The 19,051-nt window shown below is 44.1% G+C and overlaps 1 protein-coding gene across 1 annotated transcript; it reads left to right on the top strand.

Annotated features, from left to right (window-relative positions):
• The first annotated feature begins 3,425 nt into the window (after window positions 1-3,425).
• On the top strand, window positions 3,426-14,438 carry TMEM200C (transmembrane protein 200C). The gene is made up of 2 exons (XM_044426231.1): window positions 3,426-3,471; window positions 12,713-14,438. The coding sequence occupies exon 2, from the start codon at window positions 12,756-12,758 to the stop codon at window positions 14,436-14,438; it is 1,683 nt and encodes a 560-aa protein (XP_044282166.1). The 5' UTR covers window positions 3,426-3,471; window positions 12,713-12,755.
• The last annotated feature ends 4,613 nt before the right edge of the window (window positions 14,439-19,051 follow it).

The following is a 19,051-nucleotide window of genomic DNA, read 5'->3' as shown; positions in this document are numbered from 1 at the left end:
CAGATTCATATTATATATGCTTGATTTATCAGCCAGGTAGGCCTCAAAGAATCTCCAAGGAATAATACAATCTATCCAATGCAGCTGAATTGCACTGAACACAGTGAATAGCCACCAAAGCTATATTGTGGTTAATAAGAAAGAAGCTGCAGTTACGTCAGGGGAGGGGGAGATTTGGAGGAAAATGCATTTTCTTTAACTTTTAAGAAACCTCGAGTAGGTTTTATCAGCCAGTTCTCCCATGAGTATACGATGTACAACACTGCACAAATAATATCATTCTCATTTAGCAGATGGTTCTAGTCATTTTAGTAGAAGAGGCAGCAATAGGCTTATGACTATTATTTATTATTTCTGCTATATTTCCACAGTGCAAAGTATTCTGCAGCTTTTGCCAGTGTTAGTATCATAGCAGAATCATGGCTAATCAGGAAGAATTAATGGGGAGGGGGAGAAGAACAGAGTTTCCCCTTTCCATAAAATCCCCACTGCCTTAGAAATTAAGGATTTCTCCATTGCCACTAATTTTTGGTTTGTTTGTTTTTAATATTGAAGCTGGCTTAGATGTATTGTAGAATATTGCTACAAAATATTTCAAATAGATATGCCTTATACAGAACAATCATATAGTGCCTTATATATATATTCTCCCCATTTTCAGCTTCTCAGACAGCATCTAGCAAAACTGGATTAATTCAATGCATAAATGAACTCTTCTTCTTCACATGGATTCTATCTGTGGGCCACTCCATAAGGCCTGGGGCTTTATATACAGTATTTGGCAACTGTATCCCTTCCCCTACTGCTTTTTAGAAAACAGTTCTTTCCCTTCTCATAGCTCATTCTGCATTTCTTAAAACACATGAACAAATACTTACATATAGTCTTATCTCTGCTGCTGAAATTTAATCAGAATCATTTCCTTAAGAAAGCAAATCACACACACCTTTTGTTCCGCTTCACATCCAGTAGATAAGCGTAGTAATCAATCTTTCCCTAAGATTTGGTCTCAAGCAGGTGCAGCCCCAAATCCTTTAGCCTCTTCTCTGTGCAGTTTGTTCTTGTGTCTGGTAATGATGACCACTTTCTGATTCAAAAGTGCTCTTTGGACAGCACTGCATGCTGAAAGCATGACTATTAACATTGGGTTACTGTACACTTCCTGATAAACTGATCCTAATACTGTGCTTCTCAAAAGTAAAGGATAACACCAGCCAGGATCTTCAACAGCCCAAAGCAACTAATCTGAGCCTTTAAAGAAGAAATAGTCATTTCCTCAGCTTTAAAGGTTGAAAAGTGGGATAGAAGAAATAACCAATTTGCATTTGGACTATAATTTTTAAAAGCTGATGCTGCTTTCAGACAAGCCCCAGGGAAAATATGGCAAGCAAAAACAAATAGATTCCCTGAACTTTTCACAAAGTGCCTGAGACACTTTCCTGAGGAGAAGAAAAGCATAATGATGTTGGACTGATTCTCAGCCCATGAACTAGGACATGAGCAGCATAAACTTAACATTTACCTGCCTATCCCCCTATCTGCAATAGAGCTTACTTTCCCGGTAGTATATTAAGACTGCAGCCTAAATTAAGATAGAGATAGTTGTGTTAATCTGCTGCAGCCAAAAAAAGGAAGAAAAAGAAAAAAAATGGACAGGGAAAGAACTTTGTAACACTTTAAAGACTAAACAAATTGATGATGGCATAAGTTTTTGTGAACTAGAGTTCATTTCATCATCATTTTATGGACTATTGTCCTTCATACATTTGATAAAAGGACTATGGTCTATAAAAACTTTTACCAGTTTTTAAAGTGCAACAAAGCTCTTTGTCAGTCTTGCAGACCAAATTAAGTGATACAAATTTTAGCACCTGGCAGGGAAGAAGTTACCTTTGATTGTGGACAAGTGTTTAGATGCTTTCTGTTACAAAACATGCCTCCCAAAACTTTTAAAGAAACTTTTTTGAGTTGCTATGAATGCCAATCATATTAATCTGTGCCTTTTCAGAAAATGGAATGGGTTGCAAATGATGTATTTATTTTAATACATAAAAAGCGTACATTTATTTTCTGTATGGAAATAAACAAGCTAAAACAATAAAAAGAATAAAAATACGATGTGCTGCTGCATTAAAACAAACTGCAAATGAAGAAATGAAGAAGGTGATGGTTTTAAGAGATCAAAGTGACTTTACATCACAAAAAATTTGCAAGCAGTTAGGTGAAACTAGAGTCAGCCAGCTGATCACTGCAACCTAAACAGCAGTGATGGGAGAAAAAGGTCAGGGGGGTGCAAAGGAATGCACAGAGCAAGAGCGCGCGGGAGAGATGTCCCCCAGCCCGCTCCCTCTGGACTACAGTTGCAGGTGAGGAGGCAGGGGAGACCTCACAAACGAGGGGGTGGCAGATTCAGACGCGTAGGTCGCACTGCCGGTTGCGCTGCTCCACTGCCGGTGAGGCGATGTGCCCACTCTTCCTGGCTCCGGTCTGCCCGGTGATGCCCACCCACCGTGCTGAACCTTGGCCGCCCTTTGGCGTGCACGCACCGCCCCACTGACACTGGAGCCAGCAGCCTCTGCGGAGTGAGTGGCACGGAGGGGGAGAAGAGGAGAGGGGGCGAAGTCTCTTCCGACGGGGCGGGGTGGGGGCAGCTCCGAGGCTGGCATCAGCCGGAAGCGAGCGAGCGAGCTCTTCGCGCCCCCTTGGCTCGCAGGTGGGGCGTGCGCGGCAGCGGGGAGGCGCCGGCAGCGGCCCGACGAGAGCGGGGGCGGCGGCGGGCGGCAGGAGCCCGCCGAGTGGGGGAGGAGGGGAGGAGGGGGCGAGGCGCTGGTTCCCCCGAAGGAGCGGGATCGGGAAGGGAACGATCGCCATCCTGCCGCAATTTCCCTGTGTCATGGCTCCGGTTTCCTAGCAACTGCAGCGGTCCGAGCGGCGGCGGCGGCGGCGTCTCCAGAGCCATTCAGGAGCAGCGGCGTCGGAGCGGCGGCGCGGCGAGGCAGGAGAAGATCCGCGCTTCCGGCAGCCGCCACCACAACAGCGGCGGCGGCGGCGGCGGCGGCGGGCGGGAGGCAGGCGCGGGAGCGGCGGCGGCGGCAGCCCCGAGCGCCCGGGCCACCCAGCCTAAGGATGCCGGCCGGAGGCGGCGGAGCGGGAGCCACACTTTGGAGAAACTCCGTCGCGCCATGGCTGTTGCTGCTGCCGCCGCCGCCGCCGCCGCCGCCTTGCCGATCCGCCGGGAGGCTGCCCGGAGCGACGCTCCCTTCGTGGCGCTAACGGGGCTCCCCAGGAGGAGTCCGCGGCGGCGGCGGCGGAGGAGGAGGAGGAGGAGAAGGAGGCGGCGTTGAGGGGAGGGGGCTGAGGTGGTCTTTGCCTAGGGGTCCGCTTGCGCCCGGCTGCAAAGTTTCTCCCCATGGTTTCTCCCTGGGCTCCGCGGAGCTTGCCTGCGGCTCGGACATCCCCCGATCTTCCCGGGTAAGAGAGCAACGGAGCGGCTTCGCTTACGACGTGCTGCCATTTTGAACCATAAACTCGCCCGGGGATCCTGCAACACTTCTCCCCCCCACCCGCACCCCAAGACTACCCAAAAAGGGCTCGGCTGCAGAGGGTGGGTGCGTGGCGATCTCTCCGTTGCCCCCCTTCCCCGCTGTCGCGCGTCCCCTGGCAAAGCAGTTCGCAGCTGCATCCCTTCCGGGCGGGGGGAGGCAGGGGAGATATTCTGCCGGTTATGAAAAGAGGGATGGAGGTGTGCAGTTCAGATGGCCTCTGGCAAATGGGAACAGGTGATGCTTGAACGTGCACCCGAGTGGCACTACCTTTCGATGGATTGCCTTCACGGCTGAGTTTTGAATTGGAAAGTTGAAAGATGACTCCAGAGCGAGCTGCATAACTGGTCCCCTTTGATTGTCCTCAGTTTTAGCCCTTTGCTAGGCTCTGCCGCACGGACGGCCCATCAGGCAGGGATTTTCAGTGACATCTTTTTGAAACGAGTCCCAGCAGGCACGGGCAACTTTGCTAATCAGATTGTGTGGGACAATTCAGCACCAGGGATGGCAGCTGCAGTGCACCGGCTCGGATGCCAGAATGTCTGAACTGCCTTACAGGAAGCCAGAAACTCTCCTAAGCCAAGAAGTTCATTGGCACAGGACAGGTGAATTTCCTCAAATGGAGTGTGCGTGTAAGGGGAAGTGTGTTACTTCCCCTTTCCCTACTCATTAAACCATCAAGAAAGGCGAACAAAACTAGAATCAGCTCTCCTGATCTCACTTGTTTCTATCAAATGCTTTATCTTTTAGGCTTGAAACATAGCTAAATCCCTGGAAAACATAGATGTGCTTACTAATATGGCATTCATTTCCTGATAGCATATGCATGAGCAGTAGCCTTCCTTTTAGGTAGCCCACTTCCTCTTCCAGTGCTTTTATTGTCTCATATATATATATATATATATCAATAAGATTTTGCAAACACTGCTCAGATCGAAATATCAGCGCATGCTTTCCCCAGCCTAGTTAATGCAAAACCTTCCTTTCAAATAAATGAATAAAGCCCTATTTATTATCATCATCGTCATCATCATCATCACTGTTATTATTTTTCACCACCAATCCTTTCTCTTAACTGTCAAATCATACTGCTACGAGTAAAGATAATATTCAACTGGAAATACTTTTAAGAGCAGAGTAAGAACCAGGGATATTTTTGCAGTAAAAAAATTACATGGATTTGAAATGAATCAGAAAATTGCTGAATCTGTGGATATGCTGGAAATGGGGAGATTTAGCTATTGAGGAAAACAAGATTACCAAGGATGCTGACTTAAACAGATTTCAAGGCAAAGGATTTAACTTCATGCAGCATGCTGAACTGATTGCTTTCATCTTTCTTATAATCTATTTTGAATGGTGCTTCACCATTCTTTAGCATTTTCAGACTGTCCAGAACAGTTTGCAAGGAATTGTTGAATTTTCCATGGTTGCTTCCTTATTTGAATATTCGGATTAATGAACCCTAATTAGTGGATGTAAATAAACCTTGCACATCATCCCAGGGTACTTTATCAACACAAGAGCATAATTTGTTCCCTTGGTGATTCAAATAAGTGTTCCCTCCCTCTCTCTCTCTCTCTTTTAAATCAGGTTTTGTGCGGTACCTTTCTCTTCCCATTGTATTCTCACATCTATGGACTGAAAATTCACTGGTGTTACATAACCAGTTACCTTGAACAACATACATGCTTCCAAATCAGGCATATGTCCAGAAGATACACTCATAAACCAAGCACAAAGGAAGATTTTCCTGCACAGTCAGAAACAAATGTAAAAGGATTTGCTTCAAATATACTTTTCTGATTTTATTAGGATCTATTATATCCTTAATATATTGAGAGCAATAGATTGTAAAAGCTGCATCTGAATAAAATCACCAGCACAGTCAGTGCAATACATATGTATGTACGTACCAATGGCTTAACTAAAAACATTTATCTTACCTTTTTGGTTTTATTTCCTACCTCTGAAACTGAGTGCTTTTCTCTTTTGCATGATTGATCACTATTCCAAGTCTCTGCCCTCATTCAAAAGAGATAGCCTGCGGCTAAGATACAGCAGCTTCTGTAACAAAAACAGAAACCTGTGGGAAATTCTTAATAGAGCAGAAGGTGTTATTAAAGTGAAGCAATGGTTCAAGGTGTGCTTAAGGCTGCATCAGGGTTCCCTCATGCCCCCTCCACAACTTAAAACACTGGGGAATGCTTCAGATCTTGGTTATCACCAGCCGGAAGATGAAAACTGCCGCATACACAACTTTAAAGGAAGGGCGGATTGTCCCTCTAAACTGTTGTTGACAGAGGACTCCCAGGTTTAGTCCTGAAGTGTTTTTACAATGTAACTTTAACCTTTTTTAAATTGGTTCATGTCTCCACTTCAGGCAAATCTCTCACTTGCCTGTAGTGTATTAATCCAGAAAAGTACTGCCTGCCAAACAACAAAAGCTCATTTCAGTATTCTTTTCCATCTTGCTCATATGTTTATATCCCTGAATACGTGCTTAGACTGTACTCTTTTAACATGGTCATTGCATGTTGAAGGAATCAGGACTACTTCTGGGCCTGACTCCTGGTCTCCACATGTACTAATACAAGTCCCTCAGAAGAGCTGTGCTGGATCTGACCAAGGGTTCATCTAGTCCAGCATTCTGAGCATACAGTGGCCTTCCAGCTTCCTGTAGGAAGCCCACAAGCAGGAGGTGAGGGCAACAGCTCCCTGCTACTCACATTCTCTAGCAATAGGCATGCAGTGGCATCCCACCTCGGATGCTGGAGGCAACATGTAACCACCGTGACCAGTAAGCACTGATAGACATCCTTCCTGAGGTTGTTTTGAAGCCATCCAAGTTAGTGGCCACCTGTGACAGCAAATTCACCTATGAATTGTGTGAAGAAGTACCTGCCCTGAATAGTTTCCTTGGATGATGCAGGATTCTGGTATTATGAGAGACGGAAAAGTTTTATTTCCTCTCTGCTTTCTTCATATTATGCAAAATCGACACCTCCGTCATATCCCCAATTGCTCATTTTTTCCTAAGCTACAGAGTCTCAGATGGTGTTACCTTTTCTCACTCGTTTCAAGAGTTGTTTCAACGCCTTGATCATTTTGGTTTCACCTTCCTGCAATCTTTCCAGTGCTGCACTACAGGCATTATGATATTGGCCATATGATTTCTTATTTCATTTGTAAAGATAAAGCAAAGATCTAAAGAATTAAAGAACCAATCCAGTAATCTTCTTTCTCTCCTTTTCTCACCTGCTGTAGCTTAAGCGGTCAGAAAAGACATGGTGGCATTTGGGGACCTGAACACAAGGCCTTTCCATGTGATCCTTGAGAAGACTCTTTACACATGTGCAGAAGCATGTACAGCTAGTCTTTGTAAAGTCTGGGGAGCAGAAAGCCAGGCCCAGATGCACATCTTTGTTACGTACACCCTGCCTTTGTTTCTGTTATGTATGGAAGGCGAGGCACCACACAGACTCCTCCTCCACCATTCATAATCCTCCTTTAACAGCCTGTGAAGTGGGCTGGACTGAGAGTCTGTGACAGACCCAAAGTCACCCCGTGAGCTTCATGGTTCTCCCAGGTCCCCATCTAACACCCAAACCACCATGCTGTAATTTTCAACATACATTCAGCCCCAAGTATTGAGGAGATGAGGCAGATACCAGGTCCTGACTCTCTGTGATGGTATGGAAAAAGATAGCCATTTCATTGCACTTATTATTATTACTGTTTTCATTTCTGTACCACCCCAGAGCCAAAGCTCTCTGGGCAGGGTGTAAAGATTTAAAAGGTTTAAACTACAGTATTATGGGTAACATGGTTTATCTACAAACATATGAACAGATCTGACATGCAAAGACACACACATCTGAACAATATCCTATTGCTCAGATGGCCGATTAAAAAATTACCATAGGCCTGGTAGTGGGAGAAGGTCTTCCCCTGGCACTGTAAAGATAACAATGTTGATACCAGACAGCCTTGCCCAGGATTTCATTCCATAATTGGGGGTGGACCTCTTCCTTGTTGCCCACTCAAAGAAGACACCTGTAGGAGGGCCTTCGGGGAGAGTGAAGTGGTAGGTCATGCAAGGGAGAAGCCAAATCAAAACATGAGTGACAAGGATATTGAGACTGAAAAGGGAAGCCTTAAGAGAAGCTCTGTTCCATCTTCCCTCAGCTTGCTATATACAAAGCAAGCATTTTTCCTTCTTAGAGAAGAAAATTATCTAGTTTAGGGTCTACAAAAGCTGAGTTATGAAGCCAAGACAATCTTTCAAAGTTGTAGGGAAGCTCCCACTCTGAACAGGAATCTAAACCATCTATGTTTACAGGCCATTCTCTTTCTAGTCCACCTTCCCCTTCTGAAGATTTGCTCCTTCCTAGAGGTGCTTCAAATGTATCTAAGTATATAATATTTACACATTTAGTGGGGATGGAGTGTGGAAGCCGGATTGCACTCCCCGCTACCAACTTCCAAGCATACATCAGAACAGAGATCAACAGCCACAACCACTGCAGTTGCAATCCTACTTCACATACATACACCCACATGCTCACTGGAGAGATGGAAATGGCTCCAGCCTATCACATCCCATGATGCATCAAAGTGAGTCACTTCTGCCTCCTCCTGTTTAGTCCAGCATCACAGCAAATCCACTTTGGATCCAGAGAAAGAAACTCATCTGGGTCTCCAGCACAAGCAATACTGTAGGCAGTGAAATGAGAGATGGACTCTTTATTCAGTTTTTGAAGTCATGCAAAAAAAACTCAATTTTCTTGATTGCCCTTTTTTATTGTGAGAAGGAATGGCCATTTTGGGAAAAATAAGCAATACTAAATTGTTTAATACTCTCTACAGATTCAAAGCCACTTAATTGCTTCAGGACACCCTTTCCCAATCTGGATGCTTTCCAGATATTTTGGACTTCTGCTCAAATTAGCCTTAGGGTGCATGGACAATGTTCAGGAATGCTGAGCTTGTTGTCCAAAACAACTGGAGGGCATTGGGTTAGGGAAGCTGCATTAGGAGCATAAAGCAGTGTACATGTTCCTAAAGTTATATTACATCAGGTGTAACTTGGTTTGCTCATAAAATTGCGACTGCATTTAAAAATTTCTAAAAGAAAAAAATAGTAAATTTGTAATTAATGTCTGACTAAGTTAAACTTTTGAATTTTATTTACCAAACATGACAGTGTTTTGAGCAAGACAAGTAACAGATAAGATACTTCAGGTTCCTATTAGGGTTCTCCTACCCAGATGAAAGTTCAGCACATACAGTCCCTGTAGCATCTAAATTATCCTGGGATTCAAAAGAAACTGGAAGGCTGCAGTAAAGCATCTGCTCCTGTTTGTAAAGAATTTTAGGAAGTTCCTAAATATGTTCCTGTTTGAGGGTGGGGCTTAATGGAATCCAATCGGAAGGAAAAACTGTTGACATTTTACTTAGGTGGGAAAAATTCCTCTTAGGAATTGTAAGCACTGTATTAAGCACATTTAAGCAATAAAGAGTGGCCCTTTTACTCATTTCTGTAAACCATTTCTGCCAATGTTTTTTGTTATTTTGAAAGCTGGTCTCCTGTGGTAGTGTTAGTTCCACGCCGATGCCATTGGAACCAGACTATTGAGTTTCTTCAAGAAAGAGAGGGTTTCTAACAGGAGAAGCAGCTAAAAGATTTTACAGCTGAAACAGTATTCCCTAGTACTGAGTATGAGGATCTTATTAAAAGCTGTGGCAGTGAGCTCCATCTACCCAAGCTACAAATTTTTGTTTTGTTCCCTTTTAGAGATACATAACAAGGATAACCCATATCCTGCTCAATTACTGGCTACAGTGGTAGGATAAACACTGTTTATTCCATATGTGTTTTTGATTAGAGCTACATTAATTGACTGCTGCAGTATTTAACTAGAAGCAGCCCAGGAAAAAAGGATATAGAATGGATTCTACAGAATTAAATACATAAGTCTTCATATCGTGAAAGCTGATTCTGTTCACATGCTGGAAAACAACTCAACATGGTGCATCCCTAAATGGCTATCAGGAAAAGATGCATTAGATCAGTAATTAATAAGGAATAAGGAATGAAAGAAATAACTGTGCTGAAAATTTTACAGAGAAGATAAAAACTTTTCCCTGATAGCTTCATTATTTGCAAGCATCTTACCTCTCTAGTCTTTCTATAAAAGTCTTCTCATTGCACAGTTTTAAGAGAGGAAAGGCTGAGTAATAATATACAAGGACATTGTTTAAAATTTAAAAGAAAGTATTTCAAAATCCAAGTATGTTTCAGTTTTACAAAACAACTTCCTGGGAGAAAATATTTTCACCCTCATAATTTCCCAAAGTTTTACCAGGCCTCCATGTCTCTAAATGGAACTCCATAATGACAATTCCTTCCTGAAAAGCCGCACAGGGGAATCATCATTCCAAGGCACCCTGAGCGGTTGTTTTGAACACGCAAGAGACCTCTGTGTGTGCGCGCATGCGTGAATGCATGCGCATGTGTGTGGGTGGGTGCTTCTCAGCAAGTGAAATATAGGTGCTAATGTGTTCGCCTACCTTTTGTTTCCCAACTGGCTGAGCACACCAAAAGTTGGCCTTTCATGCTTTCAAAATTACTGATTCTTTGCATAACAACAGATGTTCCTAGTGAGAGCCTGCACAAAGCAAGTAAAATTGGGTCATATGTATGTGCGTATATATAAATGCATGTCTCTGTGTATGTGCACATAGATTCAGGAAATAAAGAACAGTAGAGTTGGAAGGGGCCATGAAGGCCATTGGGTCCAACACACTGCTGTTGCAGGATACTAATTTGCTGAGGGAGGGAGGGAGGGAGGATGCACATGTATATGTTTATATATACACACACACACATGTGTGTGTACATATGTGCACATATATCTATCCATCTCCATGTTTGCTTTCCCGAGACGGTGTTTCTATGAAAGCCAAGGAGAACTGGCAGTTTCTTCTCTGCAGTTAAGGTGCTCCTCTATTACAAACCTACCCCAAATGACACAACTAAAGATAGTGGGCCTGGGCTTATACCTGACATCCAGAGTTGAGGAGAGAGATCAGGGCAGGGATGACAAATGTGTGCCTCTTCAGATGCTGTGGACTGCAATTCCTCCTATCCTATGATGAGAGACTGCGAGAACTGGGCATGTTCAGCTTTGAGAAGAGAAGACTGAAAAGGGACTTATATCCCTCTAAACTTGATATCCCTTTTGTGAGCCGCCCTGAGGCCTTGTTGCAATGGGGGCGGCATAGAAATGTTTTAAATAAATAAATAAACGTACCTCAGTGGCTGTCACAGAGAGGAAGGTCAAGATCTCTTCTCACTAATACCAGAGTATAGGACATGGGATAATGAAGTTATGTTACAACAAAATGAGTCAGGCTAGATATCAGGAAAAGCTTCCTCACTGTCAGAGCAATATAACAGTGGAACCAGCTGCCTAGAGAGGTCAAGGACTCTCCCACACTAGAGACATTCAGAAAGAAACTGGACAGTCATCTCAGTGGGATGGTGTAAGTTGCAAAGCAGGGGGTTGGTCCTGATGGCCCCTTCCAACTCTACTTTTCTACGATTCTATGCCTCACTGTTGGCAAGCTTGATGAGATTTGTAGTCCAATAACATCTGGAGGACCCTACCTTCCCTATCTCCAGGGTAGGGCCAGCAGCAAACTTTCTGTGCAAAGAAACAGAGTTTGGGGTTTGGGAACTTGCACACTGATACAGTGCAGAGCTGAGCTGTTCGTGGAGTGGTTGAAAGTTGAGGAAAACACTAGGGCAGATGGGAGCTGCTGTGTGAGCCCTGCAGGGGGAAAAAAGGGTCTGGGGGAGGCTGTTTATGCCATTGCAGCAGTTAAATGCTGTCATTCCATGTTCTTATAGGTCAGCTCTTGTATAACTTCAGTATAAGACCCTTAATTCATTTAAGAGTGCACTTCTATGCATGTTTAGATACAGAAAAAGGCCTGTAGGGAATCAGGGGGGCTCTTTTTAAGCTGGCCTAAACACAATGAGAATTGTAGGCCTTCTTCTGTCTAAAATGCATAAGATTGTTGCATAAACAAGTTGACCAAGCATCAATATTACAATTGCTGAAATGAATACTGAATGAACAATACAGAAAAGAAAGGCAACATACTCCAAATGGCAACATCTCAATCACCCAATTAATGGGAGGAAAACAAGTCCCAGGGAAGGAATTCTACAAATTGTGGAGCCATCATGGAAAAAGCCCCTGTGTGTAGTAGCTGCTGATCATGTAGTCAGTGGAGAAACACCTGCAAGCCAAACCTTAACAGCTGAATCAGGGGTAGGTCAACAGGACCAAAGTCAGACTTCAGCAGTCCTAGACTATTAATGTCTTTAAAGCCAATAACAGCAGTTTCAGCTGGACTCAGAAACAGTTGGGAGCTGATACAGTTGATATATTGCCAAAATGCATTCCAGTTGCTGAACAGCATCCTGGCAACTGCCTAGGACCATCACGCACCCTTGAAGCATGCACTTCTTTTAGGGCATTAGGGTGCTCTTTACCTGCATGCAATACACCTGTATAGAAACAGAGGCTCTCAGTCTTTGCTGGGTTAAGCTTCAGTTTGTTCATCCTCTCCACATAAGAACAGCCTCCAACACTGATTCACGAGAGACACACTCTTAAAGGAAATTACTCTAAAAATTTAGGTGGCATTTAGTTAAGGCATCTGTGCCAGCCATACTCGCAACAAGAAAGGGAACAAATTATATTCTCTTGCAGTCTTTTGAAATTACTTGTTCTGTTTCCTTTTCCTTAATCTTTCTTCATGCAGTAGGTACTTTATCAATTAAGCTAAAACTTAAGCCATGCAGTTTTTATTCTTCTCTAAGTCCTCAGCTACTAGTGAGGTACCCAGACACAAGTCAGTGACCGAGCAAACAGCAAAATTAAGGCCAGGCCACGTGCTCTGTGGCTATTCTGATGTGGGGTATACAGTTACTTAGACGTGCTACCATGCATTTTTTGTGCACACACTCTTGTGTGTGAGGGAGTATTCAGCAGATTTCAGAAAACTGATGCAAGCTGTTATTCGCAAACTAATGAGGATTTTGCAAGGTCAGCTTCCTCCCAGGTCGTCACGTTCTTTTCTCTCTTTTGCTGCAGGAGCTGGAGCCGCTGTAGGGAACAGTTCTCAGGGTAACCAGCCATGATTGCCACTGGAGGCCTCTTGAGAATCTCAGCCAGGAAACAGGATCCCTTGCGGCCTCAGAACCAAGTCCCCAAGCGCAAGCGCAAAGCCAAAAAGAAGCGCAAGAATGATGTGGTGGTGGTGAAAGGCAAGCTCAAACTTTGCTCCGTCTCTGGCCTTGTCGCTCTCTGTGGCATCTTGGTGCTGCTGGTGGGAATTGCCTTGGCAGTCGTGGGCTACTGGCCCAAGCCTCTTTACCGGGCAGGGAGCATTGGCAACAAGGCAGTTTTGGCACCACACGGGAGCACTACCAAAAGTCACTCCCAGAACCAGACCGAAGATCCAGGACAGACTCTCCTGGTAGGCTCAGCAACCAATTCTTCATCCACCAGTAGCAAGAAGGGCCTCCTCCCATCCTTATCTGCCTCTCCACCCTCCTCCACAGGCTTCCTCTTCCAGCTTTTCTCAAGGTATTTGCATTCGGACAAGCTCAAGGTGCTTGGGCCCCTCATCATGGGCATCGGCATCTTTCTCTTCATTTGTGCCAATGCTGTGCTGCATGAGAATCGGGACAAGAAGACCAAGATTATCAATCTTAGGGACCTCTACTCCACAGTAATCGATGCACACAGCCTTCGGACCAAGGATGGGGCCTCCTCAGCTACTGTTGCCCCTGTTCCCATCAATGGCTTTGTTAACTATGTACAGTCCCGAGGACTAGAGCTGAAACCTGGTGGCAGCTCCGGGGAAGCCAAAGGAACTGCTGCCATGCTGGCCAAGAGCACCTGGCATCCCTCCGTGAGCAGTCCCCTCTCCCCTCCTGACTTGGCTTCGTCACCACGCTGCTCCTCCCCACTCTCTTCCAGGCTGCAGCAGCCACCCAGTTTGGCAGAGGCTGTGTACAGCATCTATCGGGAGAGGGCTGCCTTGGCCAGGACTGCACGTAGCCCACCTGGGAGCCCCCCAGATGGCTGGGACCAACACAGCACGGCCAGCTCCATTGTGGGTTCCTCACTCAGCACATTCACCCTGCTGCCCATGACTCAAGGGGAGGCAGCAGATAGAGACCGGGATGGCTGGCGGAGACCCCTGGGGGAACGAGGGTCCCGGGAAATCCCACGGGGAGAGTTTGAACTCAGCCTGAAAGATCTTAGGAGCAGCTATGCAGACACAGGGCAAGGACATACAATGCTGCCCAGGACAGGCAAGCGCAAGCTGGTTCTTAGGCGCCAGAGCACAAGCTGCCTGCCCGATGCCAGGAGATCCCTCTCACCAGAACCTTCTCAGACTTTGGGTAGCAGCACAGACCTAGACTCCAGCCTTTTAGTGAAAGCTTCATCTTGCAGCTACCCCAAATCCTTAGATTTGGGGGATTCTCCTCCAATGCCATCTGCAGATAGGAGAGATTCCCAGGTCTCCCAGAGTGACCAGTACAGAAGCAATAAGGGCTACACCCCGCTGGAAGAGACAGGCACCTCCCTGGAATCAGTTGCCAACACTCCGACCCACAAAGTCCAGGACTGTAATGCGAACCCTGCTGGGGAAACAAGCCCCTCAGAGGATGCCAGCAAAGAACAAACTGAGCAGCTGCCTTTGAAAATTCAAAGACAGTATACAAATAAAGAGAAACTTTTCATGATCTCCAGATCAGATGCCACTATCAGGCTGGAGGAAGGAGATCCAGAAAACGCTGGCATTTGAACAAGCTCGGATAAAATGGAGACAAACATCAGGACAACTTGTAATCCTTCTGCCCCCTTGTGGACTTAGGAAACTGGTTGATATCCAAAGAGCTGAAATATGCTATCTTCAAATTGCATCAATAAATACCTGTAGAAGTGTTCAGGAAAAACAAACACATGCAACAGAAGTTTATTCTGTTCAATTGCTAGCCTGTACTCCATATAAGCCAAATTATATTGCACATTGTCTGCCAGTAAATTTTCTGAATCAAAGAAAATAGAATATTTTGACAATAATCATGCACTTTACTGATTTTTCATTCTGGCTGCCCATTTTGTTTCTCTCTTGGCTTTTGCCACGGCACTAACTGTACACCCTTTCCCAAGCTTCAGGTAGAGGTGTTTTTCAAATCAGCCAAATTGATCTCTCTTTTAATATTTGCTTAGGAAAAGAGTAGCATTTTGCAGGGATTAACAATGAAGTACCATGGCAATGAAAAAGAAACCCACAGCTTTAATTTCTGTAAAAGTGTCAACAGAGGAAAGACTGGAGTTGGATAGCACTGTGGCCAACTAAACTGAAATTTTACATTCCTAAATTCAAATAATGAGTACTTTATTAAGTATTACTGCACATGTATTAACTAATAGCATTAATAACCATTTTTAATTAAATAAATATGTTTACAATGACAAAGTATATTATTATGACTATACTGTATTCATAGCTCATGTTTCTTCCTCTTGTAAGGAACCCTGCTTATTAGGTTCTCTTCTTCTCCATTTTACCACTGCAGCCCTAACAGGGCTCAAATTATGAGTGTGAATTTGGGGCAGGCTCATAAAGGAAAAGACAGTATTTAAGATACCTCAGTAGTAGAGAAGGGGGAAGGACTGTGTCTCAGTGCAGGAGCAATGGTCTTTAATGCAAAAGTTCCCAGATTCGATCCCTAGCACTTCCAGGATGGGTCAGAAAAATTCCTGCTTAAAACCCACGAGCTGACCCAGTGTAAGGAAGTTTCTTACATTCCTGAGCTGCTTAAAAGTTTGTTGTTGTTGTTGTTCATTTGTTATGTAAGAACCAGCATCTTCCATTGCACTGACAAATCAGAAGGTAGTGCAGCTGTTTCTTGAATCATGTTGTAGGGACTGTAAAATGCATACCAGTTTGGCCCCAAGCTGCATTGCATTAGCTAGGGCTGATATCTAGGGAAATGGGCAGAAAACTGCACAACTTTAAAATGCTTAATAAATGATGTTTGTACTCAAAACTGTAGCCTTGTACCCTGGTTCTAGAAAACATTCCTTAAGAATGCCTTACTGAATAGTAGAATAATTTGTTACCCCGGGCATAATTGCCAAGGTAATTTCTAGCATATTATCATGGAATTGGTTTGCCTCACCCCCACCCCATACACACACAGAGAGTTTGTATTTATGAATTGAAAAAGCAAAGGTCCAGAAGTTGAATTGGGATGTGGCCAATATCAGCAGGCTCCAAAACAGGATTTGTATTCACTAGAAGAAATTTTGTTAATGTGACAGTGATGGAATAAAGTCATCTTGTGATAGCTGGAATACATCCAAACAACCATGACACTCATCTCTCATATCCAAAGGAATAGCCATAATCTGGTATGTTGGCACTCGGTGACTTGTCACTTGATGGCCTGCAGCCAAATGAGTGAATGGCTATGATGTTTTTGATTCCCTCCCCACCCCCTGTAGGAACCCCAAGGCAGCTTGGATCGTCTTCCTCGTCCACCTGTCCATTCATCTTCACAGCCACTGTATGAGGTAGGTGCCTGACCCAAAGTTACCCAATCGGGACTAGAACCCAGATCTCCGGAGTCCCAACCCAATGCTGTAACCACTATGCTGTTCTGGCTTTTCTTGGCAGGCTCATAACATGAGGCGATGTGTCAGCTTCACTTTTGCTGTTCAACCTTCAGTGGCTGCTTCATGCATGCAAGACATTGCTTGAAGTTGCAGCAGTAAAGGGCATGATTTTGATCCTCACTGAAATGCAGAAAATGATACATAATGATACATCATTTGACCATAACTACGACAAGTTGGTAACCATAACTCTTTACGATAAATTTCAGCTTCACGGGGAAGGAGATGTATTGGAAATGAGTTCTATCAAAACAAATGAAATCAATGTGTTGAGACAGTCTTTGCCAGTCTGTAACAATGCATATTGGACTAAATTAATCATTCGATTTTGATTATTCTGTGCATGTTTAGAGAGAGAGTCCTGCAACTCAATGTGACCCCCAGACAGCATTGCTGGCTAGGGTCAGCTGGAAGTTTAAGGATGCTTTTCTGTCTAAACGTGCATAGGATTGGTTCTTAAATAATGATTGAAGTCAGTGCAGTGTAGTGGTTAAGAGCATGGGACTGGGACTCAGATGATCTGGGTTCTAGTCCCCACTCAGCCACGGAGCCAACTGGGTGACTTTGGGCCAGTCACAGACTCTCAGCCCAACCTACCTCACAGGGTTGTTGTGGGGATAAGATGGAGGAGGAGATGTAAGCTGCCTTGAGCCCTATATAGGAAAAAGGCAGGATATAAATTGGGGAAAAAAATGTCCTTACATCTGAACTGAAGTTTCAAACAGTGTGGGATTCACTAGCATATGAAAGCATATGAAAGTTAGAAGCAGTCATATACAAATAAAAAAAGAGGTTTGAAGTTCTGGAAGTGATCTCTCTACAATCTTAATTTGAGGGCAACATAATCATGGCTGATATTTTTACAAACTGCTTTTTTAAGAATTGAACAATCAGAGAGTTGTGTGCCTTGAAACTTCAGGGGGATCTGACGTCTGTATTGATAAGTTCCAGGTGGCGGTATTAATGCATTCAACAGCTGTCTATGCCTACAAGAGAATTTCTGTATTAGTTCCAGCCATTACTAAGAATATGCATATGAGTGACAGTAGAGAGCTAGTGAGGTGCAGTGGTTAAGAGCACAGGACTAGGATTCAGGCAATCTGGGTTCTAGTCCCCACTTACCCATGGAGCCAGTCACAGACTCAGCCCAACCTACCTTGCATAGCTGTTGTTGAGGGGATAAGATTGAGAGCGGGAGGAAGAGAATAATGTAAGCTACTTTGAATGCTTAAAAAAACACCAGCAGGATGTAAATCTAATAAATAAATAGTTTATAGCTCCACAGAGTTACACAAAAGCATTTCTCACAGATTTTGCATGGGAACTATAACCTAAGATTTGGCCTTCAGTGAACAGATTCCCTGACTGGGTTTTTTTTTTTTTTTTTTAACCAATGAATAAATAATCTCACTATGGCATGCTAAGATTTTTTTTCTGAGACTTCACTTCAAGAGGAGCCCTAAACATTAATGTTCTCCTCAGTGCAATTGCTTACAGTGATATTTACTTCCATGTAAATGGCTTTGGGATCTCCATTCTTATAGACTGCTTATAGTCCACTTCTCTAAACCACTGTGCCAACAGAATATTGCTTGGTATGTAATCAGTGTTATGACATACAGTAACTGCTGGATCAGAAGGGCAGCATAATATATATTGTGAATGAACCTGTCTCAGCACAAGAAGATGAATCACCCAGGAATGGGCACTGCTTATGATAGTAAGAAGCAACAGCAATGATGAGGCAAGGAATTAAGAGACGGGGTGATATGATTGGGTGTGCCAGGTCAGACAATATGCTAAAGCAACACGACTCAATAATGCTCACACTACCAGTTCTTTTAATTAGGCCTGCAACTGAGAAATGACCAAATTCTACAGCCAGCCAGATTGGAGTTTTGGTCTGGATCAAGAAATCCCAGAGCACAGCAGCAAGCTCTCAAATATGGCCCCACTAGCAACATTCTTTCCCTTGACACTTGCCTTCTGATGGCTGAAACATGTGACAGATTTCCATGGATGTCTTCCGTAAGGCCTCAGTTTCTTCTTTGGTCAGATGCATCCTTCAACATCGCAGGTGTCAGCGACCCTGGGAAACAGAGCTCACCAGGGTACCTGAGCCTTTGGCATCAAAGTCAGGCATTTTTGAAACTACATTTCCAAGTCTTCTTCCATCAGAGATATTGCAGTGTTCCAGGGACACAGGAAAATAGAAATGGAAGCCTGTTGAGACTCCTGCCGTGCCTTCTTTCTGCCCTTTTATCCATCAGGAAAAGGAAAGGGGTAGCTATTGTGGCATGACCCATGATATGCCAGCAAGCTAATTAAGGCCATGTTTAACAACTCTGTCCATAATTATTAAGGAGGCAAAAGTCTAGGTTTGCCACCACAATCCCCATTCCTGAATGTTAGTATTATAACTGCAGAAAGCTGTCAGGTTCTTTATCCACTGCAGTTCTTTTTCTTTCCATCTTTCCAGTGGCTTTATGGATATATTCCTGGTGCAAAAATCTATCCCCAAAATAGGTTGACCATCATGGGACACTATGGATGGCTCCATACAGCCAAAAATAAAACCTTCAGTAAATGAGGAATCCCACTTATATCTACCTTCTTACACCTAACCAGAAGCATAATGGGATAGTTGCAAGGCATATATGAATGGGTAGTGCTTCACAGTCCAAGCCAGGGCATGTCTACTCAGAAGTAAGTCCTCTTGAATGGGTTTGCATG

This window comes from Varanus komodoensis, unplaced genomic scaffold (genome assembly GCF_004798865.1).
Source record: "Varanus komodoensis strain SLA01 unplaced genomic scaffold, ASM479886v1 scaffold17, whole genome shotgun sequence".
NCBI classification, from domain to species: domain Eukaryota; kingdom Metazoa; phylum Chordata; class Lepidosauria; order Squamata; family Varanidae; genus Varanus; species Varanus komodoensis.
Note: the sequence above shows the minus strand (reverse complement) of the source record. Positions and strands in the feature narration are given on the sequence as shown.